This window comes from Littorina saxatilis, linkage group LG7 (assembly GCF_037325665.1).
Source record: "Littorina saxatilis isolate snail1 linkage group LG7, US_GU_Lsax_2.0, whole genome shotgun sequence".
NCBI lineage: Eukaryota > Metazoa > Mollusca > Gastropoda > Littorinimorpha > Littorinidae > Littorina > Littorina saxatilis.
In genome coordinates, this window is record NC_090251.1 from 31,216,642 (window position 1) to 31,243,302 (window position 26,661).

General features: G+C 43.2%; 2 protein-coding genes across 2 annotated transcripts in view; both read left to right on the forward strand.

Annotated features, from left to right (window-relative positions):
• LOC138971188 (uncharacterized) overlaps positions 1–14,179 on the forward strand; it is a 59,948-nt gene extending 45,769 nt beyond the window's left edge. The window contains exons 3-4 of the mRNA XM_070343838.1: positions 7,476–7,764; positions 10,998–14,179. Coding sequence (XP_070199939.1) covers positions 7,476–7,764; positions 10,998–11,132 — 424 coding nt within the window. The 3' untranslated portion in view covers positions 11,133–14,179. The remainder of the gene's footprint in view (positions 1–7,475; positions 7,765–10,997) is intronic.
• A 2,287-nt stretch (positions 14,180–16,466) lies between these two features.
• On the forward strand, positions 16,467–26,139 carry LOC138971171 (inactive hydroxysteroid dehydrogenase-like protein 1). The gene is made up of 9 exons (XM_070343807.1): positions 16,467–16,714; positions 19,144–19,266; positions 19,995–20,111; positions 20,665–20,723; positions 21,256–21,300; positions 22,220–22,254; positions 22,433–22,514; positions 23,221–23,448; positions 24,898–26,139. The coding sequence occupies exons 1-9, from the start codon at positions 16,504–16,506 to the stop codon at positions 25,051–25,053; spliced, it is 1,056 nt and encodes a 351-aa protein (XP_070199908.1). The 5' UTR covers positions 16,467–16,503; the 3' UTR covers positions 25,054–26,139.
• The last annotated feature ends 522 nt before the right edge of the window (positions 26,140–26,661 follow it).

Genomic DNA, 26,661 nt, shown 5'->3' on the forward strand with positions numbered 1-26,661 from the left:
TCTCTCTCTCTCTCTCTCTCTCTCTCTCTCTCTCTCTCTCTCTCTCTCTCTCTCTCTCTCTCTCTCTCTCTCTCTCTCTCTCTCTCTTGTAGCCTTAAATCTTAATCATAGTTAAATAAAGTTCAATTCAATTCAATTCTAGTTCTCTCTCTCTCTTCCTCTCTCTCTCTCTCTGTCTGTCTGTCTCTCTCTCTCTCTCTCTCTCTCTCTCTCTCTCTCTCTCTCTCTCTCTCTCTCTCTCTCTCTCTCTCTCTCTGTATGTATGTCTTTGTCTGTGTCTCCCTCTGAGTCTCTCCGCTTCTGTCTTTCTATGTCTGTCTCTGTCTATGTGTGTGTGTCTCTCTCTCTCGCTCTCGCTCTCTCTCTCTCTCTCTCTCTCTCTCTCTCTCTCTCTCTCTCTCTCTCTCTCTCTCTCTCATCCGACTCCTGGCACACAGGTCAACGCAGAGGTTAACTTGGGTGCACGTGTACCTAGCAGGAGGGGGGTGATTCGGGTCAGAAGTGGGGTAAAGCACTTTGGTCTTCAGTCTTTGGGTTATAGCTTTCAGTGGAGAAGATGCCAACATGAAATTGCACTATGCTCTACTATGTATTGTCCTTGTCTATCGGACAAGGAGAAGGGAAGCTACAATCGCCCCAGCCCATAATATACTCTTTGTTTCCTGAGCTTGGACCATTGAGACGGTTACCTCATAGATCTGTTCATTCTTCAGTTTGTCGGTGTCAAAAGTTATACCCCCATTCCACACAACCGTTCTTTGTCCCGTTCCCGTACCAACCAAGGACTGCTGCCACAACAATGGAACGCTGCGCAAACGGCCGTTTTTTGGCATCTTTCAGCAGCGTCTGACCATAGTGGCAGCCGTCCTTGGTTGGTAAGGGAACGGGACCTAGAACGGATGTGTGGAATGCGGGTATGACAATTAACTCAGTGTGTGAGAGCGCTACTGTTGCGTTACCGTTGTTTTAAGTTCCTTTAACGATCCAAGCGTTCCGTTACCGATGGGTTGAGGTTCCATTACCGTTCATTCTGATCGGGAGGGGAACGGCTAAAAATTTGAACAGTGCAGCCCAAACTCAGCCGTCCCTACCGACCCTACCGGTCAAAGCAGTTCCGTTAACGATCAGTTACGTTTATTGCGGTTCTGTCCCGATCCCTCCCGTGCCCGCACCGTTCCTTGGTCGGTACGGGAACGGGACCTAGAACGGTTGTGTGGAAAGGGGGTATAAGACTCGACCACTTGGCTTATGGTGGAGACAGCTGGAAGATCTCTGGATATAATTGAAGAGGAGTAGTCTTCCTTTTAGAAAATGTGTACTCTGCCTTGCAGATTACAAATGTGTGCTGTCGGGGCTGGGTAAAGGGAGTGGAGGGTAAGGGGGTGGGGTGGGTAAGCGAGGGGTAAGAGAGACGAAAGAGAAAACTGGACAGGGAAAAGTCACTGCCTGAAGTATTCAATAAAGCCACACACACAAAAAGAAATTACCACATATGCAGGTTTTCAATTCATATTTTTGCAAAGTATCTGCACAAGCATGTGTGCCTCTGTGAGTATGTTCGTGGCTGCTTTCATGGGTGCCTGTATCCTCAGGAATTTGAGGATTTCTTTTATCTCTCTTTTTCTGACACCGTTGATTTAACGTCATTTTTACAGGACAGTTTTTTTCCTTTCAGTTATAAGTTGTAGTAGTTTGACCTTATTGTTTTAGTACAAGTAGAGCTCGTTCACCAGTAGCAAAGACTCACTCAGTCCGTCAGTGTGCCTGAGTGTGTGTGATGGGGGGGGGGGGGGGAGGGGGCTCTCCCGTGACCGGTCACCTGCAATGTACGGACAGGTTTGCACTGGCCCAAGGGTGTCCGTTCATGAGAGGGACTGCTGAAACAGCAAAACAAGTGTGAAACATAAGTAATCAATTAATCCACTTGACTATATTCACAACAGGGACCTATCACTCTTCTTTGTATGTTTTTATGCCTACGGATTTTCAAATACTCTGCAACACATGTAACCCAAATTCAACATGTGCCCGTACAATACCGCTTCTTTTATGAAAACATTGCTTCGGCTATGTTGATTTTAATCAACCAATTTTCTTGTTTTTCAACTAACACCGGGATAAAAGACTTATCAGCATCAAAACGAGAGGATAGTTTGACCAGCGCGAGGATAGGGCTAACCTCGACTCATGTTTTGGGATAATTATTTTTTTGCAGTGGGCTGAATTAGGGTTTAGAGGACAGAGTTTATCCCGGTGTAACACGAAATTTTTACTCCACGAAAAATTTACTCCGGAGTAAAAATTTCGTTCGAAATTCTTACTCCGAGTACACTTTTCGTACGAGAAAAGAACTCCCCAAGGCACGAACAAATTACTCCCTCTACGACATTTTTACTCCCCATTTTTTTTTTTTACTTCCACTGAAAATTTCGTACCCGAAATTGGGATGCGGGCGAAGGGATAATGCCAATAATTATGTGATTTCGCACAAACGAATGTCGCGCTCCCCCTCCTCCCAGCCCTTCCACACCAGGACTGACAGGGGACAAGGGAGTAAAAGTTTCGTACACCTGGCGTGGGCAGTTCAATTGCTCGAGTTAGGGTGGAATAATTTATTCGTTATTTATTCGTCAGGGGAGTAACATTTTTGACCGATATGTTGACTCGAAACACACCTGTCGTGGGGAGTAATTTTCTCGTGTAAAGGGGGAGTAATTTTTTCGTAAAGGGAGTAACAGTTTCGTACGAAATTTTTACTCCGGAGTAAAAATCTCGTGGGGTTAACTTTCTCGTGTTACACCGGGCTAAAGTCTCTAGTCTTAACACGTACATACCGACCCAGGACTTGAAATTAGACATAATCAAGCGATCTTCGCTTTTAAACGGAACTGAGACACACTCCATTGACTCAACGCCAGTACTACGCACTGTTCAAGAAACACACTCTAGATAGTGTTCACTTTACCGCCAAGGATTCTCTACCATGTAAATCAGTCAAGTTTCTCCGGGGAGACAACCCACTCAAGAGTAATCTGATTTGGAGAGAGTTTGACTTCTGCACTGAGAAAGGGCTGAAGTAAAAGTCCGGCGGGAAATAAACGACCAATCAAATGAGCCGTTTGGTTCGGGGATCTGTGAGCAATGGGAATGCGTCCGTTCACTTGAAATGAATTGTGGATTTCTTGTTGCAGACGTTTCTCTGAAAGCGGAAAAGATCATGAAAGGTCTTATTCAGTCTGACCAATTTTCCCCCCATTTTCCCCCCATTCATTTATTTATTGACGACCCGCATCCCTTTTGTTGTTGGTAGGGCCTATCGATTCTCTGGAGAGGAGGACGGATGCATAGATTTATGTCCTTGCAGACGCGTTTGTCTGACTCTTATGTGCACGTATGGGGGAATTGTTCTGCTCTCTTTTCCTGTTTTTGATTATTTTTTCATTAACGTAATTATTATGTAGACGAGAGAGAGAGAGAGAAAGAGAGAGAGAGAGAGAGAGAGAGAGAGAGAGAGGAGAGAGAGAGAGAGAGTGTGCAGTGTGTGTGTGTGAAAGTGTGCGTGCGTGCGTGTGTAAGTGCGTGTGTACATGTGTGTGTGCGCGCAGTATGTGTGTGTGTGTGTGTGTGTGTGTGTGTGCGTGTGTTTGTCAGTGTCTGTGTGTGTGTGTGTCTGTATGTGTCTGTGTCTGCCTCTGTCCCTGTGTGTGAGTGTATCTACATGTGTGTATGTGTGTGTATAATTATGTGTGCGTATGTATGTGCTCGCGCGAGTGTGTGTGTGTGTGTGAGAGAGAGGGAGAGAGAAATAGAGAGAAAGAGAGACAGAACGAGAGAGAGAGAGAGCTCGCACGCACAGTCGACTGCAGTCAGTTTACCGTTGAATCAAAGATTCCCCAGGGAGCTTGTTTACTGTGAAATGTACAAGACATAATCTCCTTCAAGTTGACTTGACCTGGCCTCTGCAGCAGGAAAGAACGGAGACAGAATCCTCGGGACAAAAACATGACGGATTCGTGAGCAGACTGCTTTCATTTCCGGGTCTCTCCTGGAATTGTGTTTCACGTGCATTCGTAAATTAAAACCGTGTTAAACGAGCGAGGTCACAACTTGTTCTTAAAACAATTGAAAAACAATTGCAATTATATAAAGAATAAGACGCTCTGACATTTAAAAGAGAGAGAGAGAGGGGGAGAGAGAGAGAGAGAGAGAGAGAGAGAGAGAGAGAGAGAGAGAGAGAGAGAGAGAGAGAGAGAGAGAGAGAGAGTCTGGAGTCTGGATGGTTTTTTGATTAGGCCTTGGGCCCATTTCAATTCGGGGTGTACAAAGTTTCAACATTCATGCTTCATGAAAAATAATCATAGTAATATTAATCATAATAATAATAATCATCATCATCGTAATGACAGTCGACATGGCGACAGTGGAAACAGGCATTTACAACAGCAAAACGTTTGAAAAAGGACAGTAATGCATCAGCACAAAATCCAGTCTCTGTCGCACTTCACTCATGTCTCTCTGTCATCCTTCCGTCCATCCATCCATCCAGCCAACCATCCATCCATCCATCCATCCTTCTATCCATCTCATGTCCCTCTGTTCTCCATCCATCTAATCATCCGTCTGTCTGTCCAACCATTCATCCGTCATCCATCTATTCATCCCCCCATCTATCCCTTCACATGCCCTTTCACACGCAAATCTGCAAGCAGTATATATGCATAATCGTTGCATCCCTGATACATAGCATCACATTAACGTTTTCAAAAAACAAAACATTATTACTATTTTTTTAAGCAATCGACAAAAACAACAAAAATAGCATACACATAAAACAAGATCGTGCAATATCTCATATTCACTGTACCCACTCACTGCGTATTTTAAACGCGTTCATGATGAAAGTTGCAAGTCTAGAGAGAGAGAGAGAGAGAGAGAGAGAGAGAGAGAGAGAGAGAGAGAGAGAGAGAGAGAGAGAGAGGGGGAGAGAGAGAGAGAGAGAGAGAGAGAGAGAGAGAGAGAGAGAGAGAGAGAGAGAGAGAGAGAGAGAGAGAGAGAGAGAGAGAGTCTGGAGTCTGGAGTCTGGATGGTTTTTTGATTAGGCCTTGGGCCCATTTCAATTCGGGGTGTACAAAGTTTCAACATTCATGCTTCATGAAAAATAATCATAGTAATATTAATCATAATAATAATCATCATCATCGTAATGACAGTCGACATGGCGACAGTGGAAACAGGCATTTACAACAGCAAAACGTTTGAAAAAGGACAGTAATGCATCAGCACAAAATCCAGTCTCTGTCGCACTTCACTCATGTCTCTCTGTCATCCTTCCGTCCTTCTTCAGAATTTTTCTGGTTACGTGTGAGCTCGTTTGCCCATTTGGGTTCCCCACACTATTCTCTGAGAGCATAGTCAGCTCACTCCGCTTTCGTTGAGTAGGCATGCTGGGTATTTTCGTGTTTCCATAACCCACCGAACTCCGACATGGATTACAGGATCTTTTCCGTGCGCACTTGGTCTTGTGCTTGCGTGTACACACGAAGGGGGTTAAGTCACAAGCAGGTCTGCACATAAGTTGACCTGGGAGATCGGAAAAATCTCCACTCTTAACCCACCAGGCGGCAGCGACCGGGATTCGAACTCACGACCTCCCGATTAGGAGGCCGACGTCTTACCACCACGCCACTGCGCCCGTCATCCTTCCGTCCATCCATCCATCCATCCATCCAGCCAACCATCCATCCATCCATCCATCCTTCTATCCATCTCATGTCCCTCTGTTCTCCATCCATCTAATCATCCGTCTGTCTGTCCAACCATTCATCCGTCATCCATCTATTCATCCCTCCATCTATCCCTTCACATGCCCTTTCACACGCAAATCTGCAAGCAGTATATATGCATAATCGTTGCATCCCTGATACATAGCATCACATTAACGTTTTCAAAAAACAAAACATTATTAGGCCCTACTATTTTTTTAAGCAATCGACAAAAACAACAAAAATAGCATACACATAAAACAAGATCGTGCAATATCTCATATTCACTGTACCCACTCACTGCGTATTTTAAACGCGTTCATGATGAAAGTTGCAAGTCTAGAGAGAGAGAGAGAGAGAGAGAGAGAGAGAGAGAGAGAGAGAGAGAGAGAGAGAGAGAGAGAGAGAGAGACAGAGAGAGAGAGAGAGAGAGGGCTCAGGGGGCACCTATCTCAATGTGGTGGCTTAAAATAAGGTGGAGAGAGGAGAGGGGGGGGGGGGGGGGTTGGGGCGTTACTAATTAATCGTTTGCTGTTTTCACAAAATGGCCTACTGCACCAGAAAACGGACGTAGGCTCCTCATGAAAGGAAAATTAAATGAGATTAGAGGTTTTGCATCTCTCTCAGCTGTTGCCCTGAATTGTGAAAATAAACAAGTCACGAATTAGTCATCCCAAAGCAGTCGCTGGTGTACCAGGGGTTGTGTGCCTCAGTTGGTGTGTTTGGGTGTGTGTGTGTGTGTGTGTGTGTGTGTGTGTTTTCATGGCATGGTTTACAGTCACGTATCACGAACAAAAGCTTTCAAAAATGTCTCCCAGGGTTTGTTTATTTATATGCTTTTTTTTCGCAGTCAGAATTCATGATCATTTTTCATTAAATCTTCTAGTTACATTTATTCAAGTTTTGACTAAATATTTTAACATAGACTGGCAATCAAGACGAGAGTGGTGGTGGTGGTGTGAGTGTGGGTGTGGGTGTGTGTGTGTGTGCGTGCGTGCGTGTGTGCGTGCGTGTAGAGTGATTCTGAGACAACTGTCGGACTTGTCTTCGTGAAACTTTACACATCATGTTATTCCAGTTGATATCCCCAGATTAATTTTTCCCTTCCCCAAGAAATGTCTTTGATGACGTCATATCCGGCTTTTAGGGAAAGTGTAGGCCGGCGGCTATGTCATTCACGCCTTCATTTATCAATCAAATGGATTGACATTTTGGTCAAGCAATCTTCGACGAAGCCCGGACTCGGGGATTGCATTTCAGCTTGAAAGCCGATTAAAATCTAATTAATACAATTAATTATTGAGTTTGGTCATTAAAAATATCATTTTAATTTTATTTTTTAATTTTTTAAAGTAGTCGACCCCAAAATGATTTTATCTTATTCTTTATCATTTCCTGAATCCAAAATATATCTATATATGCCATGTTTACTCTAAAAATATACTCCCAAGTATAGAAAGTAGGTTAATTAAGCACTACGTTCGCATGCTTCGCGGAGACGAGCTGGACCCGTCTCAGTCTTCGGGTTTAGGTTAACAAAGCCTCTCTACATGTAGTCTCGGTTGGCTGTTATTTTAGTGTTGATCTTTTAGTTTCAGGCCAACTAAATGGGTTTTTTTAACGCTTCGCGCGACTTGTTTTTGTTCATGTATCTACTTCTCTGCCCAGTCATCACAAATCCCGCCTAATGTATGCTCATATGTCTATACACAGTGGTCACGTGCACAACCACAGAAGGGCGCACTCCCACTCCTCCTTGGCAAGGTTAGGGGTCGGCAAAGGTCATGGTCATAAGGATCAAGAGTCGCTCTTCGGCCTCTCCCGTTCCCGGCGTGCGTCGGAAGAGGAAGAGGAAGTGACGTACGTGTGGAAAGATGGGCGCGTGCAGGTGCATCACATGCGCAGTGGGATGACGACCCCTGACCTCTCAGTGTCGGGTCAGCACGTGCAGTACATGTGGCGCAACGGAAACGTACAGCGAGTGGTGCGGGGGTCAAACAACGTGAGATGCTGCTGCTTTCTCTGTCTTTTTGGCTTTTCTTTCTTTCTTTATTTTATTATGTCTTAATTACTTAAAATGATTTCCCTACCCCAAATCCCAAACGGTTTTGGAGATTTGATGATTTCGTTCGGGACAATGACGCCCTATGGCCTGTTTATTATACAAAGGGAAGCAAGCGGTTAAAACCGGGCGTCGACAGAGCAAATGAAGGATAATTGTGCAGTCAAAGCAAAGACGAATCGAACCTAAAAAGTGTCACTCTTACTCTTAGCCCTAATCTGTTGATTTTATGTTTGTCTTCCTCGTGATTGGGACTCTTGAAGAAGGGGAAGGCGAAGAAACATTCAAAATCTTCCAAATCTTTTTAGCTTATTTATCTCAACTCTTATTTGTTAAGGTTGACAATAGAGAAAATATCAGGTTTTTACGGACGTTATAATCATTCCATTTATGAAAATAAAGATGTGAAGTTCTATAAAAAAAAATCAATAAAATAATCATTTCAATTCTGTCAGTGTAAAATGTAGGTATTGAGAATGTTTGTGTGAAGAAATGTCCAATTCTTATTCATCAGTGCAAAATCTGACTTTGCACACTGAAATAGTTGTTTCTAATTTTACACTAAACATAACACCTGCAAGCCGAATTGATTTGAACTAGTGTGTGAAACGGAACTAGCATTAGTTTGTTTTTGATTTTGTCTCGAAAGTGCAAATATCCTCCGGTATTTTATTTGCCTTGTGCCTGCCTTATCAGTGTTTCTGAGATTTTGAGTGCGTGCAGAGTCCGCTTCCCTTGTCTCTGTGTCAAAGTTTGTGTCCGCCTCTCCATGTTGGTCAGCAACATCTTTATCTTCCCACACACACACACACTCACACACACGCACGCACGCACATACGCACGCACGCACGCACGCACGCACGCACACACACGCACACACGCACACACACACACACATACACTCACACGTACGCACGCACGCACTGCGGCACGCACACACACACACACACGTACGTACGCACACACACACACACTCACACTCCTGCGCAATCGGTATCTGTCAACTCCAGAAACTGACGGGTTTAGGTCCTTGTGGCAATGAATATTTGTTTTCGTATTTACGTTATTTTACGTTATTTTTGGTAACGTTTGCAATATACTGCATTTTAGGTCAGGTCTGCATTTTAGAACGCAGAATTGATTTTTTCTGAGGTGGTTTTTTTTTCCGTAAGCGCCATGTTTATCGGAGCAGGAAACTCTTCCAGAGTGAGGCCCCTTCGTTGATGCATGTCAACAAGCATCAGATGTGCGAGAAGCGAAATTGTGCCGCAACTTCAGTTTTAGCTCGACATGGCGCTTACGGCAAAAAAAGAACTCAGAAAAAATCAATTCTGCGTTCTTGATAGCAGTTTCGTCCAGACTGGACTCCAGCTTTTGCTTTTCTTATTTTTCTCTATCGTCCAAGCCCATAAAATCGAACAAAGCGGATTGCGTTTGGATTTCCCTCTTTCAGATGACTGAGATTGCCCCCCTTGGATCGTTCCGTATCAAGGCCAGTTACACGGTACTGGCCGTGTGTTCAAGATGAGAATGAGCCGAACTCATTTTGACCTGAGTTGAGGATGAGGTCAGGGTGTGATGTGACAATACAATCAGTTTGGTTCAGAGCCCATGGAAGTCTAAAGTCTTGCGCGTGTTTTGACAATCCCTTCGGCCTTTATGTCCAAAGCTATTTTGGGTCAGTGTCGCTATAGTTTTTGCTGATTATTTGTAGTGTATGTAGAGAGACCTACAAGTGATTATGCAATCACCACTGGCAAATAAAGAATACTGTGTTATATTTAAAGGCGGTCCTTAAATGAGCCCAAAATGAAAACTCAGTGCTAAAGCTTCGTGCGGCCAATTTCCTTAAGTATACTTCGCGCAGTCGACTTCGCCCAGTTTGTTTGCTTAACGCCCAGCCGACCACGAAGGGCCATATCAGGGCGGTGCTGCTTTGACATATAACGTGCGCCACACACAAGACAGAAGTCGCAGCACAGCCCGGGCTTCATTGTCTCACCCAGTCACATTATTCTGACACCGGACCAACCAGTCCTAGCACCAACCCCATAATGCCAGACGCCAGGCGGAGCAGCCACTATATTGCCAATTTTAAAGTCTTAGGTATGACCCGGTCGGGGTTCGAACCCACGACCTCCCGATCACGGGGCGGACGCCTTACCACTAGGCCAACCGTGCCGGTCTTCGCCCAGTTATGGACAGGCTTAACACACATTCATCGTAGTTGATTGGTCGCCACGGTGTCAGGTGTCACCCTACAGTTAGTATAAGTCAGTTAATAGTAAGAGAAATTGACGCACAACACGTGTTGACTTCGTTCATCCTAGCGCACCTGTGCATAATACATTACCTGATAATCTCATTAGTCACAATGGGCTGATTTAGTGGGAGACTGCGGGCGCTGCATTATGCATACTTATGCTACAATTGGCACGCACAAATCTGTTCAGGTGCGCGAGGCTTCATTCCCTTTGATGTCTAATTAGAATCGTGGGACTGTATTATACGGTACTCGTATCAAATAATTATGCTCCCCTGTCACAGTTTCGGGCTAATTCAGACCGTTTCTGGATTCTGTTTCTTTCTGTATGTCCATGCTGCTTTTTTTTCTGCCTGTCTGTTCGTCTGTCTGTCGGTCGGTCTGTCTCTGACCGTACGCCTGTCTGTCTGTTTGTCTGCCCTTAATGTAGAGCGTATTGTATCGATGTGTTGCGTGTGTATGTGCCCATATAAATGTAACTGGACTTGTGATCGAAAGGTCGCAGGTTCGAATTCGGGCCGGTACGGACACGGGTCAACTTTATGTGCAGACCCAGAGACGGAAGCCATGTGCCTACCCCCGTGTCACCACAATGGCACGTAAAAGACCTCGGTCATTCTGCCACAAGTGCAGATGGCTGACACCACCTAAACACGCCTACACTTGTGCATCTCATCAAAAGCCGTGAGGGCGTAAAACTCGAATTATCATATAACCCACATCTTGTCCTTAAGAGGCGAAATATTTAGCCTGTAGGACAGTAAGCATTCTCTCTCTACGTATGACGAAGATGAGTCGTATGAGCATCTTCTCTTCCTGTTTTACCTGCAACGTATACTCTCAATTGCCATCCGGATTTCAGGACACTTTCATTTTTATTAACCTTGTGCTTGTGTTCGTCAATTTTCAGGAGTTGCTGGCAGCAGAGGTTGTCCCCCCTCGCCGGGAGAGGAAGGGAATCAACTACTGCATCGCCTTCGCCCTCATGTTCTCCGTTGTCTTCGCCATCGCTATTCTCGTCTTCGTCCTCAAAGTCGTCCACTGAACTCAACTCGTCCTATTTGGAAGGCTCAGTTGTTGTGGAGTGCTTGAGGGACGTGGGAGTGTCACAGTGTAGCCCTGGACGTGATAAACATACGTCATACAACTGAGGAGTACTTCAGTGACGTCAGACTGAGTGTAGCTCTGGACGTGATAAACGCCCAGTTGTTGTAGGGTCACGATTCAAGGACGTCTGTTTCGTCGGAAAAAGTTTTTCCCCGGAGGTGATCAGACACCCACGTCAGTTTATAGCATCAACATTCGTCTTTATCTCAGTTTCGCCATCTTCTTCGTTTACGGAAATCGTCCTCTTCAGAACGCTCAGTTGTTAAAGGGTGATTTATAGGGGACTTCTTTTTCGTTGCAGAGTTTAGGCCTGGCTGTGATGAGGCGATGTCTGTTTAACATCAGTATTCGCCCTTAGCCTTGTCATCATTGCCTGAACTCGTTCTGTTTAGAACGTTCAACTGTTCAGGGATGATACAATGACGCCCTTTTCGCCGTAGAGTGTTGCACTGGAGGTGATTCACCAACGTCTGCATGACTCGATCCACACCAGCATTCGTCCTGTTTCGTCGTCGTCATCGTGGTTTTCACTAAACTCGCCTTGTTTACAACTCTCATGCACTTGGTGTGGAATGATAAAGGGGACTTCATTTTCGTCGCAGAGCTTTGCACTGGAGGTGATTAACCGACGTCTGTATAATTCACGCCAGCATTAGTCCTTGTTTCGTCGTCGTCTTCATCGTCGTTCACTAAACTCGCCTTGTTTAGAACTCTCATTCACTTGGTGTCGGAGGGTCACAGTAAAGGGGGCGTCGTTTTCGTCGCTGCGTTCTACCCTGGGCGTGATTAATCAGTTTTATATTTGTATTCATCATATCGTTTTCGTCATCGTCGTTGTCTTTGTGCGCTGAACTCATCCTAATTCGAAAGCACAACTGTATTGGAGTGATTCAGGGACGTTCTTTTCACAGTTTTGCCCTGGATGTGATTGACCGACGTCGGTTCTCCATCAGCATTCTTCATTATCTGTTTCACCATCTTCTTCGTCATTCCCTGAAAGCGGCGTGTGGCTGCCAGAATGGCGGGGTAAAAACGGTCATACACGTAAAAACCTACTCGTGCAAAAACATGAGTGAACGGGGGAGTTTTAGCCCATGAACGAAGAAGGAGAAGAAGAAGTAATCTTCTTCGTCATCATTCACTGAACTCGTCCTTTTTGTGGAACGATAAGTTATTGTGGGGGGTTATTCGGGGACGTCGTTTTCTTCGCCGAGTGAATCCCTCGATGCGATCAAACAACGTCAGCTTTAACACCAGCATTCGTCTTTATCTGTTTTGTAATCGTCTTTGTCCTTTTTGATTAAAATTATCCAATCTGGAACAATCGATCTAGTATTCATTGAATGAATCGCTGGTGTCTTAATTTTTCGTTGAGTTTGTCCTGAGAGGACGTGACGGTTATGGTATCGTTATGTTTTTCTAATCTTCGTCGCCGGCTCGAGGAGTCATCCACTGAAGTCGTCATCTTCGGAATACTCCAGTGTTCTTAGAGTTTACTACAAGTTTATCGCGTTAACAGCGATTTTAACGTCAATGTTAACCATCACCACTTCAATAAGCGTTTTTCTTCTCGGAGTTGTTCCACAAAATTGTTCTCTCGACAGCTCGCGATCGTTGGTTTGCTCCAGACTTCTTTTTTTCACCCTCGTGGCCGGGAGGATTACATGATTTTCTTTTGGAAAGCCGACACGATTTCCTGAGGGAAGCCATCTTATTCAGGATGCCGATTCTGAGGTTAAATTGTTTGACACATAGTTCTGATTAGTAGGACGTACTTGTTACGGACAATACCTTCCCCAGGAAGGCAGGATCTAGTCGTCATCTAAATGAACGTTTCTCTTCACATGTGTTACCGGCATGTTATGTGTGCTTTTGCCCTGACTAAAAGTGATTTCATAAAAGTGTACAACTGAGCTGCCTGAAGTACGATCAAGTGAAGGGCATGTTTTGAACGCAACGTTTAATGTGTTTTACTTTTCTAATCGTCGTTTTCTGTTGTCCGTGGACTAATTCCGTGCATGATGTGTATACGCTCTACAGTGGTAAGGCCAAACAAAAATATATGTTGGTTTAGGATAACCCGATCGATCCTATTTTTTTCCGCCGACCCTAAAACTTTTTTTTCGTTTCTCAAAAATATCCCCCAAAAAACAACCTCTGGTACATTTTGCGAACCATAAGTGAAACTAAAAAAACAATTAATAATAATAAAATGCCGACCTACCGACCATATTTTTGGGGGTCATGTTACCCTAAACCAACATATATTTTCGTTTGGCCTGACTGAAAGAGGACACCATCCCAATAAAGGTCATCTGGGCCGATGTGCAAGTAAAAGTTACCAAACGGGTGGGAGTCAGCCGCGGGGTCGGATTGGTTGAAGTCACAATTAAACAAACTTCCATTTCAACCGATCCGACCACGCGGCTGGTTCCCACCCGGTTGCTAACTTTGTCGTGCACATTAGCCCTATGTGTTCCATTTGTGCATAACCTTGACTCAAATATGACTGGCCACCTGCAAAGTAGGTTTGTCTCCATCGCAGGTACCACTGTATGATATGTGTGTCGATTGACAGGGTCAGTGGAAGTTGTGGACATTTCTGCCGTTTGAATCTGGCCTCGGCATGGTGGAATCGTGAACAGAAAAAAAAAATCGAAGGAGAAAATAAAGAGGAGTGCTTTTTTTCTCGAAAATCCAAAAACAAAAATGCGCATTTCAAATTGATCTTCATCGTTTTGTTGTTGGTGGTGTTGGTGTTGGTGTTGTTGGTGTTGTTGTTGTTGTTGTTGTTGTTACTTTTTTCTGCAGTCTCAATGTGTATGCTTGCATGTGAATATATATGTGCTTGTCTTTGTCTCTGTGTGTGTACGTGCGCTGCCATACACGTTTGTGTTTATTTGAGGAACATGTGTACGACATTTGATGTTCAACTGCCATTCTTACAATTAACAATGAGTACTCTTTATGTTTGAGTGCGTGTCTGTGTGTGAGTGTCTGCGTCAGTGCGCGCGAGTGTACATGCGTACGTTTTTCCATGGACGTGATCAGCACCAACACATCAAATGACGGCATCAGTCCTTTGTCCCTCAGGCTTTCTGGCTGTGTGCGTGATGGGAAGCTAATCTCTTCAGGGATTTGTGCACGTGCATCCAATAAATGGTGTTACCTTCATTTTCAATCGATTTTTTGTAGCTCTCCAAGCCAATGACTCCCGAAGGTGCTATCTTCACCAAAACGTAACACAGTTTCTGAAACACCATGAAAATCCAGTTACCTCTGCCAGTTCAAGGCTGTTGCGCCCCCAACTATGGGTTAAATAGCCGGGCAGGACAGGCTCGTCAACCCTGGAAGGCAGCTGTCCTAGGAGAAGATCACTCCAAAATTAAAACGAGGGCAGAGGAGGCTCACTATCCCTGCAAGGAAACTCCTCTAGGAGAAGGACCACTCCAAATTTAAACCCACGTAGTCCCCCGAAGACGGAAGACATCGGCCATTAGGCGGGGAGCAGACCGGATGTCTACGCTTACTACGACAAATGATTGTGTCTAGGTCGAAAAGGCTGTTGCGCACATCCAAGTACATACACGCAAACATGCAGGCTCACACTCACGGCACACGCACGCATACACACACCGACACACACACACACACACACACACACACACACACACACCGACACACACACACCGCGTCTCCTCATCAAGCACGCACACACATACGCACTGACGCACGCATCGCAAAGAACACTGTTTGTGCTGAAAGAGCAACAGGCGTATCTCTTCTTCTTCTTCTTCTTCGTTCATGGGCTTAGACTCCCACGTTCACTCATGTTTTCAGCACGAGTGGATTTTTACGTGTATGACCGTTTTTACCCCGCCATTCAGGCAGCCATACGCCGATTTCGGGGGAGGCATGCTGGGTATTTTCGTGTTTCTATAACCCACCGAACTCTGACATGGATTACAGGATCTTTTCCGTGCGTACTTGGTCTTGTGCTTGCGTGTACACACGAAGGGGGTTAAGACACTAGCAGGTCTGTACATAAGTTGACCTGGGAGATCGGAAAAATCTCCACTCTTAATCCACCAGGCGGCAGCGACCGGGATTCGAACTCACGACCTCCCGATTAGGAGGCCGACGTCTTACCACCACGCCACTGCGCCCGTCAACAGGCGTATAATTTGCAACATACATCCATTATATCAGAGAATGTTATTCACTGAATGACAAAATATTTGAGACAATATCTTTTCAGTCATACCTAGAAATACGTCAAAATAACACAATCATAAACAAACTAACTAACTAGGGGATCCTTTACGTCCTCACAGGAAGTTTTCCTATTAGTGACATGAGTTGGGGATATGCTAAAAACGAACAAGACCAGAGCGACCCTTTTAACAAGATACAACAACGAAGGGACGTAAGTACTACCAACGTTGAAGCAGTGAGAGACTCCCGGTTCAGTCCCTTGGCATCTTTGACAACAATAAAGGGGATTTCACGAACAAACCACTTACATGAACCACAAATGTATGATTCCAATTTCACAAGATCTCGGTGAACCACACTATTTGATCACGCCACACCGCATTTCCTGGCAACGCTTGAAAGACCACTGAAGGGAAGTATTACTTTGACAGTAGCAATGGTTATTTTGTCGACAAAGATGTAAACTGAAGTTACAGAGCCTGGAGAGAGCGAATATTTGCACTACTGCATGTGTGCATGCGTGCGTCTGCCTGTCTAAATGGAACATATGCTAATACAAATCAAAATTAAAATTAAAACAGATGCCCCCAAACACACACACACACACACACACACACACACACACACACACACACACTGGCACACACACACACACTGACACACACACACACAAACAACAACAACAAAAACAGGTTGCAGATCGATCATACAGTCTATACTCTCTGTTTGGGAGAGTGTGCAAGCTCTAAGCTTGAAATATACGTGATGGTATCTGTCTGTCTGTCTGTTTCTCTGCCTGTCTGTCAGTTAGTTGTTAGTTGTATACCACGGTGTGTGTCGCCGTTATTGACTGTCCGTCTGTGTATATATCTGTTTGTATCTTTGTAAACTGTGTATATTTATAAGGGTATTAAAACTATTGCAAATGCAAAGGCAGAAATAGAACACTAAATATGAATTTAAAAAATCAGAAAACGAATATATTTTGGATAGCGCACTCGAATAGACACGCCCACCTCTTCAATGGAAGGGACGTCACTCTGCTAATTCTTCTTCTTCGAAAAAAACCATAGAAAGTCCACGAGTCTTCCGCAATGGCGGCGGTCGACAGCTTCGAACTCTTGTTCAGAGAGATTTCGAAAGTTTTCTCCAGCTACAGAGACGCATTAGCTCTCATAGGAGCCTACTACGTAGCAAAAAGGTCACTGACTTTTGCCAGCTACGTTGGAGACGCTCTCTACGTACATTTGTATGGCCGTTTTGCACAAGAGGAGGACTTGCGTCAGAAATTCGGATCTTGGGCAGGTAACCTTCGTTTGGGCACAGGCGGTGGTTTGGGTTGCCGGTCAGTCTCACGAACTGCATGATGCCATACAATGACAGGTTCTCTCTTACGTTTTTTTCGCCGATTTTAAAACGACAAAAACATATTGGTAGAATGCAAGATCATTTGCCAAAGTGTCTCTTTTTGTCGACAGCTACTTATATGGTTACTTCCCTTGACGACTTGAGCATAATCTAGGTTTCCCAATTGCTTCGTTTTCGGCCGATTTATGTGGAGCACGTGATGCGCACAAAAAATATTGGCGGTCTAGAAGTGTCGTCTGCGCAATGATCGCGGCGGCTTTCTTGACCGCCAAGGACGACCGCGCACGTTGTGAGACGTCATTCGTTAGACCTCACGAGCTTGTATCCAATCGCCGGTCGATCATTATTTACTCCTTATTCCATTTATTTACTCCTTATTCCATACAGTCTCCTTACTACTACTATTTACTAATAAATAGTAGTAGTAAGGGTAAGCATGCAGCAGTAAATAATAATCAGGCAGAAGTAAATAATTATCGACCGGTGGTTGAATACAAGCTCCTGTGGATTTACGGAATAAATGGAGCGTGAAGTCAAAATATTACCACTAAATTTAGACCATAGAAAATACGCCGTTGATGATATACAGCAGTCCCTCTCATGAACGGACACCCTTGGGCCATAGCAAAACTGTCCGTACATTGCAGGTGTCCGGTCACGGGAGGGGTGACCACACCACCCCCTCCCCCATACACTCACACAGAGACACACAAACAACAGGATTGAGTCTATGCTATTCACTTCTTGTGGTTACTAAACAATAACAATAAACTCCTAATACTTCTTTAAACGTTCTGTAAAAATGATTTGTATGAAAAGTGTTGAAAAGAAGAGATAAAATAAATCCTCAAGGCAGTGAACACACTCACCATGCACTGACATACGAAAGCAGCCACACAATCACAGCACAGAGGAGCGTGTGCAGATGCTTTGCAAGAATAAGCTTGAAAACCAGTTTGAATAAATATAGCAGCAGATAGAGCTGCATGTCATAATCATGTAATTTATTTTCTTCTTGTCTGGCTTTATTGACTGTATGCCGATCATGTGGCATGGCAGTGACTTTTCACTCTTCAGTCGGAAATACACTGTACCAGAGACATGCATTCTATCTATGTCTCTGGGCTGTACATAACACAGCTCCCATTCTCCCTCACAAATGCCTACCCCAAGCCGTGACAACTGATGCTTGGAAATTGTGTGGAAGAGTACACCTCTCTATTTCTCTCCAATGCTCTTCCTGCAGACATGCAGTGACACGGGACACCCCACAGAGTTTAGCCAGCTACCCCCCCCCCCCCCTCTCTCTCTCACTCCCTCCAACCATGTACTGTTTGGGGCTGTGACCTGCACTGTTCACTCAGAGCAAAACCAGTTGACTGTGTCGTAACTTTTGACAAAGCAAGACAACTGAAGGGTTCACAGATTAGGCAACCGACTCACTGGTCAAGGCTGAGGGGAAACAAGAGTATCTTGTCTATGAAAGAGGTTACACACAGACACGCGATGCTGAGAACTGTGGCCGGTTTTTCACTCTCTTTCGCTCAGGACCTTCATCGACTGTGGTTTCTGTTGTTTACGTCCAACAGACAAGAATAAAGAGCACAGTGCAGTTTCATGTTGGCATCTTCGCATGTACTCCACTCCTGACCAAAACTAACCCCCCCCCCCCCCCCCCCCCCCCCTTCTGATGGGTACACGTGTACTCAAGTTATCAGTGACTGTCATCACGCCATTGCGGCTGTGATCTTTGTACCAAGAGCCGGACTGCTCTGTTATCGATTTTGTTGTGGTGAAAATTTGACGATGGTCTGTCCGTACATTGGAGGTATGACCTGCTGTTGGGACCGAAAATGAGTGTCCGCGTCCACGTTTTGCAGGTGTCCGTTTAAGGGGGGGCAAATATAGAAGGAAAACACTCCGTGCCGAGCAAATGTGTCCGTACATGTCAGGTGTCCGCTCACGCCGGGGGCCGTACATTGCAGGGACTGCTGTATGATATAACACATTTTCCTGAAGCAAAACGTTTGTAACCGATGGATGACAAGGACCCATTCAAATAGTGTTACTTTTTCTTTTTTAAATGTTGTTACCGGCACTGGCACTGGTGGCTATGTATATTTTTTGGCTGTAAATTATGTACGTTGTCTCCCCTGGTTGTCGGAGAAGAGTAACTTTCCATCATCATTTTAAGTCTGCAAAATCCAGTCTTCTTTGTATTTGCGGTGTTTTTTTAGTAACATTTTTTTAAAAGCTTCAGGTTCGGGAGAACAAAATAGGATCAGTCAGGGAATCGGAACATCAAGTTTTTTTTTGACAACCTTATAATTTCTTCTTGTTTTTCTCACTTTGCTAACTGTGTGCAGTGGTGACAGGCAGCAGCGATGGAATTGGAAGAGCCTACGCCAGGCAGCTGGCTCGGAGGGGGATGAACATAGTGCTTCTAAGCAGAGACGAGAAGAAACTGATGCACGCTGCGCAAGACATTGGTAAACCTTCAGTGTTGTTCTCTCTGGTTCATGCTATATGACTTAACATAATTTTGCACAAGTGTGTGTGTGTGTATCACTGTGTGTCAGTGTGAGTGTGTTTGTTTTACAATTTTATGATTTTACAGCATTTATTGTTTTCGGAAAATTCATGACAGCTCTCTGTATCTATACTCAGTATGTTTGTGCCATATTAATTTGCCATTATACTTATAGAGAAAACTGCATTTCAATATTTAACTGGGTAAATTTGTTACTGCAGACAACACTAGTTTTACCAAAAAGTAATTTATCATGTTTCACTTTCAGCTGAGTCTAGAAACTTGACACTTATACTAGAAATAGTGTATTTTAGAAATATTGGTCTGTAACTGGAAGTGTAATGTTTTTATTTTATTTTTAATTCTTGCAGTTCATTTCGAAATGGAAAAGAAGAACTGAGCTAATCTGGTTCACACTTCACTAATAAAACATGAACTGAGGAAGCAAAACTTCAACAGTACTCAACAAGTTCCATTTTTAAGGCGGAAACTGATTGATATGCATACAGTAATTGTAATGTAATAGTTCAAAATTGTTACGAAGGAAACTTATTTGTTCTTTTAATACTTGTATGTGTTTATAATACTGCACTTTACCAATGATTTTTGTTTTGACTTTGAGTTGATTCGTAACATTTTCTCTGTGCTCTTGGTCTTACGAAGTTCTTCTGACTTGCATGTTCACAGTGTCAGAGCATGGAGTGGAAGTGGAATACATCTGTGTGGACTTCGCTGCAGACGCTCAAGATGAACTCTACAACACCATCTGGACAGCTCTGGCTGGCAAAGAAATTGGAGTTTTAGGTAATGTGAAACTAGATGGTAGTTGACGGTGGGGGCACTGATTTCATCAGACAGGCATTTCTTTCTGATAACTGGGCCAGATTTTGGTGAGTAAAAGGAGGCAAGAGCGTTTTTGGAGGACTGCAGTGCGTGAGGAAGACATTCACCCATATCGTTCTCGGACTCAGAGAATAATAGGTTAGTTTGACTTGGATTCAAAATATGTATCAGTCTAAGCATCCTGACTACAAAAAACATTGTTCTGTCGTAAGACCTCTTACATTTCAAAACCATGAGACGGATGACCGCCCAAGGGTTGGAACAGTGTGTCACTGTCAGATAAAACATCAATGGCGAAGATCGATACCCAAGAACATCAGTGATTCATAGTGACTTTTCTATAATGAAAAGGGAAAGCTGATGTGTTTCATTTGTGTGTTCCTGAGCTTTTTGGGTTCTTTTTTGTTTGTATTAATTATTTTCTGCGATTTTGTATTCTTTATTTTTTAAATTTTTGAGGAGGAGTTACTTTCTTAACAGTAACACTGTTTCTTTATTGTTTTTGTTTGAACAGTGAACAATGTGGGAGTGATGTACGACTTTCCTCAGTACTTCCTGGATGTGTCTGAAAAGGTTTGTGCACAGTGGCATTTATTGTTTCAGACAGGTATTTGTCTGTTAGTTAAGAATAAATCAAAGAAATACAGAAAGTAGAAAATGCAGTCGTCTACTGATAAACTTAACTCAGTGAACAGTCTAGAAAAAGATTAAAACTGTTGTGCAAAAAAATGTTTGCTGAAAACTATGAGTTCCGACAAGTCAAAGACACCCATAGAATATGCTGCCTTGTAGTTTGATAAGCGTAAACGTTTTGTATTTCTCTCTCTATTTTTTCTTGGCCGGAGTACGAATAGCTCTTACATCATGGAAACACTCAAAAAAGTTTGTCAGGAAGTGTCTTGCTTTTTCAACCATTTTGATTTGATACTGATAGGTAATAATGAACCAAAATCATCACTGAAACTGAACATATTTATTCATGGAAACTTTTTTGAAGATAGATTGATAATCACAGGAGATACAGCTTTGACATGATTTCCATGCCATGTGGCCCATCATAGATATGATGCAAGTTACAATCTTTGTATTTGTTTGTCTGTTTCAGAAACTTTGGCAGCTGATTTTCATCAATGTGGCAACCGCAACAATCGTAAGAATGTTCAAGATGTTCTAGGGAAGAGTGGGAGGAAAGTAAAGCCAGTACATATCATAAAATAAGGGAGATCATCCAAGTGGTTCAACAAATGGAGAAGAGATGTGTTTGCAAAGTTATCACTGTTTGGGGTTGGTGTGGTTGATTTGTTTGTTGTTGCTGTTTTTGCTTGTTGCAAACCTAAAGAATGCATGTAATAAAAAGAAAAGGTACTGGTATTTGAATAAAATCTTGCTTAAAGGTGGTCGTCTACATTTTTGCTTTTTTTTCCAATAATCTTATGGTTAGATTTCGCTAAATAGTTATGTCAGATGATGAATGAACCATGGGGAAAAAAGTTATAGAAAAAAAAATATATGTAAAAAAGATTTTATTTTTGGGTAGCGTGACTCACGCTTCCAATATTTTGTTTTATGTTTGCTGAGAACATGTGCTTTGCCTAAATATACTGACCAATCAAATTCATGTCACTATGCTTATAGCCATGCCCAAACAAGTGCAGCAACAGTTTGACACTGGAGCGCTGTCCACGCTTTTTTTTATACGCACGAAATGCACGGGATTTGAGAGGAGTTTTGCGCTTGGCATTTTCCAAATAAGGATATCCTACTATGAGTACTACGCTGGAATACTACAATGAATTTTCAAACGGCTACACTGGCTTCGTCTTTCCTGATCGAAAGGGGGTGTATTAATGATATTTGTAGATAATAGACTCTGCATTTTAATGGTCAAATGGCGATTTCGGTATAAAAATGTAGACAAGGACCTTTGAAAGCAACTGTTCAGTACATGGTTGTGTATGTCAGTCATAACAGACCAGACTTTTGTTTTGTTGTTGTTGCTGATTTTCTTTACTGTGCATTGCAAACAAGGAAACATTATTTAATAATAGACATTGTTGTGTGTTTTGCAGATGACTCACATGGTACTTCCTCAAATGGTGAAAAGGTAACACAGTATTTCTTTCTTTCTTTCTCTCTTCCTTTCTTTGCTCCATTGCAACATTAGGTGTGTAATTTGTTCATTGATTCAATTTTGTTATGAGGGCTTTGAATTGTTTATTTGTACTGTTAATGTTAATGTAAAGATCTTGTCATTGATGGATAGAATTATGTTTTGTGTACAGGAAAAGAGGAGCCATAGTGAATGTTTCATCAGGATCTTGTTCCCAGATCACACCTCAGATGACTGTCTACGCTGCCACCAAGGTACGCTGATAACTGCTGGTTAATTGGTTATAATTGCTCAACATATGGTGTGCAGTGTTGTGTTTCTTGACATTTGTGCTGACTGTTTAAAGGAGCAGCGTTATACTTACACAAGACCCAGTTAATTCATACTTTGAGATCAGTTGATGTGTGTGTAGCAAACAATGTATTAGACTGTTACTATTGAACTTTAATAAAATAGAAAATGGCAGTTATCGTCTTTGTCTTACCTAAAACTAAGTAACAAAAATGAAAAAAATGAAAATCATTTTGTCGCGTCTGCTAGTTTTGTGAATTTTTGTAGAAAATTAATGCTCAAGTGCTGCCTTGCTCTCACCATGCACATCCTGGAAAATCTTGCAAGGGGTGTGTGTGTTTTGGGGTATTTGCTTGTTTTTTTCTCCTCATTTTTTTCTTTCTTTTTCCTTTTTTTGTCTGGAGTGTTTAAAGATGAACTGTAGTGTACTACTGTTTAAATTTTTTTTTTTCAAAGATGCAGAAGTGTGTTTCAAAGCATATGTATCATGTTAGAGAACATTTTTGGAAAACAAAATTGCAGTTGTGCAACACTGTTCTCTCCCAGATTTTTAATGTTTTTAATTAAGTGATTGCAAATATGTACTTATATCAGTCCTGGAACTTTTGCTTGTTATCTAAAGCAGTCAAACAGAATAGATCTGACTATTTAACTTCTTGTTCCTTCCAGTCATATTTGGACTATTTTTCCCAAGCGCTGGAATATGAATACCGTGATGATGGAATCACTGTGCAATGTTTGATGCCGTTCTACGTTGCAACTCGTATGACGCGGTACAGTGAAACACTCTCCAAGACATCTTTCTTCATACCCAACGCTGACACGTTTGCTCGAAGCGCCGTCAGAACGCTGGGGTTCTCTACACGCACCACTGGCTACTTCCCTCACACTATGCAGGTGATGAACAATTGTAGGCTGAATTTGAATTTTTAGTGATATTTACCAACTTCAAGATTGATCCTGACTTGTAAATACCGGTGTGACTTTGGTATGTATTAGAATAATAATTTTGTATTTTTAGCAAATTTCGAGCTTCTAATCTAAGTTGTTGGTGTGGTTTTCTCCCTTTTCCTTGCCTTTTTTTCAGTTTTTGTATTTTGCACGAAACAACAGCAGCGACAAAAAGATACCTTCTTTGAGCTCAAGTATCTATATATATATACGACTTGTGTCTGTCTGTCTCTGTGTGTGTGTGTGTGTGTGTGTGTGTGTGTGTGTGTGTGTGTTCGCAATGCACGGCCAAAGTTCTCGATGGATCTGCTTCAAATTTGGTGGGCATATTCAGGTAGACCCCGGACACAACCTGGTCGATGAGAATTTTGAACACGTGCTATCAGCGCGCAGCGCTGAACCGATTTTGGTTTTTCTGTTCATCTTCCCAGATCCATTCCCAGTAACTCTTCCTTATCTTCTCCAGTGTTTTGCGTTTATCTCCCTTTCTTCGTGTGGCGTCAATCCATATTCCCGTTACTATTTTTAGAAGGTCACTGTCCACAACGCTCAATCCATATTCCCGTTACTATTTTTAGAAGTTTTCCTTCGTGTGGCATCAATCGCGTACGGTGCGCCACTCACCCGGCGTACAGTGCGCCACTCACCCGGCAATGCCGGGTATGCGGCTCTACTTCTTCCTGGCGAAGCCGGCTACCCGGCGAAGCGGGTATTCATCTAGTCTGTATCTATATACGGCTTGTGTGTGTGTGTGTGTCTGTCTGTCTTTCTGTCTGTTCGCTATGCACAGCCAGTTCTCGATGGATCTGCTTCAAATTTGGTGGGCATATTCAGGTAGACCCCGGACACAATCTGGTCGATGAAAATTTTCAACGTGTGCTCTCAGCGCGCAGCGCTGAACCGATGTTGGTTTTATGGTTTTTCTGTACATCCATTCCCAGTAACTCTTCCTTATCTTCTCCAGTGTTTTGCGTGTTTATCTCCCTTCCTTTGTGTGGCGTGAATCGCGTACGGTGCGAAGCCGGCGTATGGTGCGCCACTCACCTGGCAAAGCCGGGTATTCGGCTCTACTTCTTCCCGGCAAAGCCGGGTATCCCGGCGAAGCCGGTACCCGGCGAAGCGGGTAATCATCTAGTTCACATATATGCAATTGCAAAGGAGCACACACCTTCATTCACACAGACAGGGACACAAAGGCATACACACACTCGTGCAAACACAAAAATACATTGAGAAAAAAAGAACCACAAGGCATTATTTTGTACTTTCTAACTCTAAAACATGTTTGTTGCAAAACGTCACAGTCTTTCATCGCACAGTCTCCATCCAAATTATCGATAATGCTCAGTTGCTTCCCTTATATGTATACTTAACGTTTTGCGTCTTGTGTTGCAGTCATGGATAACAGCGCTGTGTCCAGAGTGGCTGTGGAAGATGGCGGCGTCACGCGTGAACACCTCCCTGAGACAGCACGCCAAAGTGAGGAGAGAGAGACACCGAGCCATGCATGGCAGTGTCAGCACTCAGTCCATGTCCGATGAATATTCTTGATCGGGGTTGAGCGCGTTTTGTAGAATGAAAGTGTTACGTCTGACTTTCTTGTGTGGTGAAGCTGGGACTTTTAGTTGTATTGAGTCTATCAAAGGAGACCTGTTATGTGCATTTCGGATAAAGCTGAGTTAGGTTAACGTTGGAATGTGGACATACAAATTAAAGTTGAAAGCGAAATTGAAATCTATTTTGTGGTGAAGGTAGGACTTTTTATTGAGGTGATCAAAGGGGACCTGTTATGTACATTTCAGATAGAGCTGAGTTAGGTGAAAGTTGTTATGTGGACTCAAACATTCAAGTTGAAAGCAAAATTTAAATCTGCTGTAAGCTTCCATTTGTTTTCTGTTTTTTTAGAGGGGGTCTCTTTTTTTTTATAAGTGGTAAATATAAATCTTTTTATGCAAGATATATCTGCAGTTTAAGGTTGGGTGACATTAAGTGCCTATATAGAATGCGTGTTTGTCTTTTTTTTTTATCTGCAGTTAAAATATTTGTAATTTTTTTAACTCGAAGACTTCCAGTTCCACAGATCCCCCACTGCTAATATATATATGGCTTTGATATACAGTTTCTTCCATCTGTTTGTGTGGATTACTAATATGTGAAGGGAGTGATATGTGAAGGGAGGGATATGTGAAGGGAGTGGACCCCCGCGGGTTAGGGGGAAGAATTTACCCGATGCTCCCCAGCATGTCGTAAGAGGCGACTAACGGATTCTGTTTCTCCTTTTACCCTTGTTAAGTGTTTCTTGTATAGAATATAGTCAATGTTTGTAAAGATTTTAGTTAAGCAGTATGTAAGAAATGTTAAGTCCTTTGTACTGGAAACTTGCATTCTCCCAGTAAGGTAATATATTGTACTACGTTGCAAGCCCCTGGAGCAATTTCTTGATTAGTGCTTTTGTGAACAAGAAACAATTAACACGTGGCTCTATCCAATCTCCCCCCCTTTCCCCGTCGCGATATAACTTTCGTGGTTGAAAATGACGTTAAACACCAAATACAGAAAGAAAGAAAGAAAAGAAAGAAGGGAGTGGCAGGGGTAGAGCCGCCGAGGCGGATTTAGGAGGCTGGGGATTGGATTGACAAGGGGTGGGGGGGGGGGGGGTGGGGGGGGGGGTGGGGGGGGGGGGGGTGGGGGGGGGGGTGGGGGGGGGGGTGGGGGGGGGGAATAAGGACAGTAGGTGGTGAAGCTGAGATGTCATGTGTGTGCTGCCACATTTGGTTGCTATGGTTATACATTTTTCATAGACATGAAGAGCGATCTTGTGCCATTTATTGTGCAAATGTTTGGAGATGCGATCATCAAAAATGGTGTGCAGTTACCTTGTGCTAAATTGTGTCATCAGTATGCATTTAACGTGTCAACTTCTGAGTTTGAATCAGTCAAGTTTAGGTGAACCAGATTCAGAGATCAATTCACACTATTGATTAATGCTACAGTAAATTGTACTTTTTATTGTGAAATAGAAGAAATAAAGAAAACTTGTATAGGCTTGTTTACTAGAATAATACGATAATCTGTACTATTCAGGATTTAACTATCACACAGTATTTTTTTTAAATGTGCTTTTAGCATCCGTATTACACTTCTGGGTTTATTTCCTGT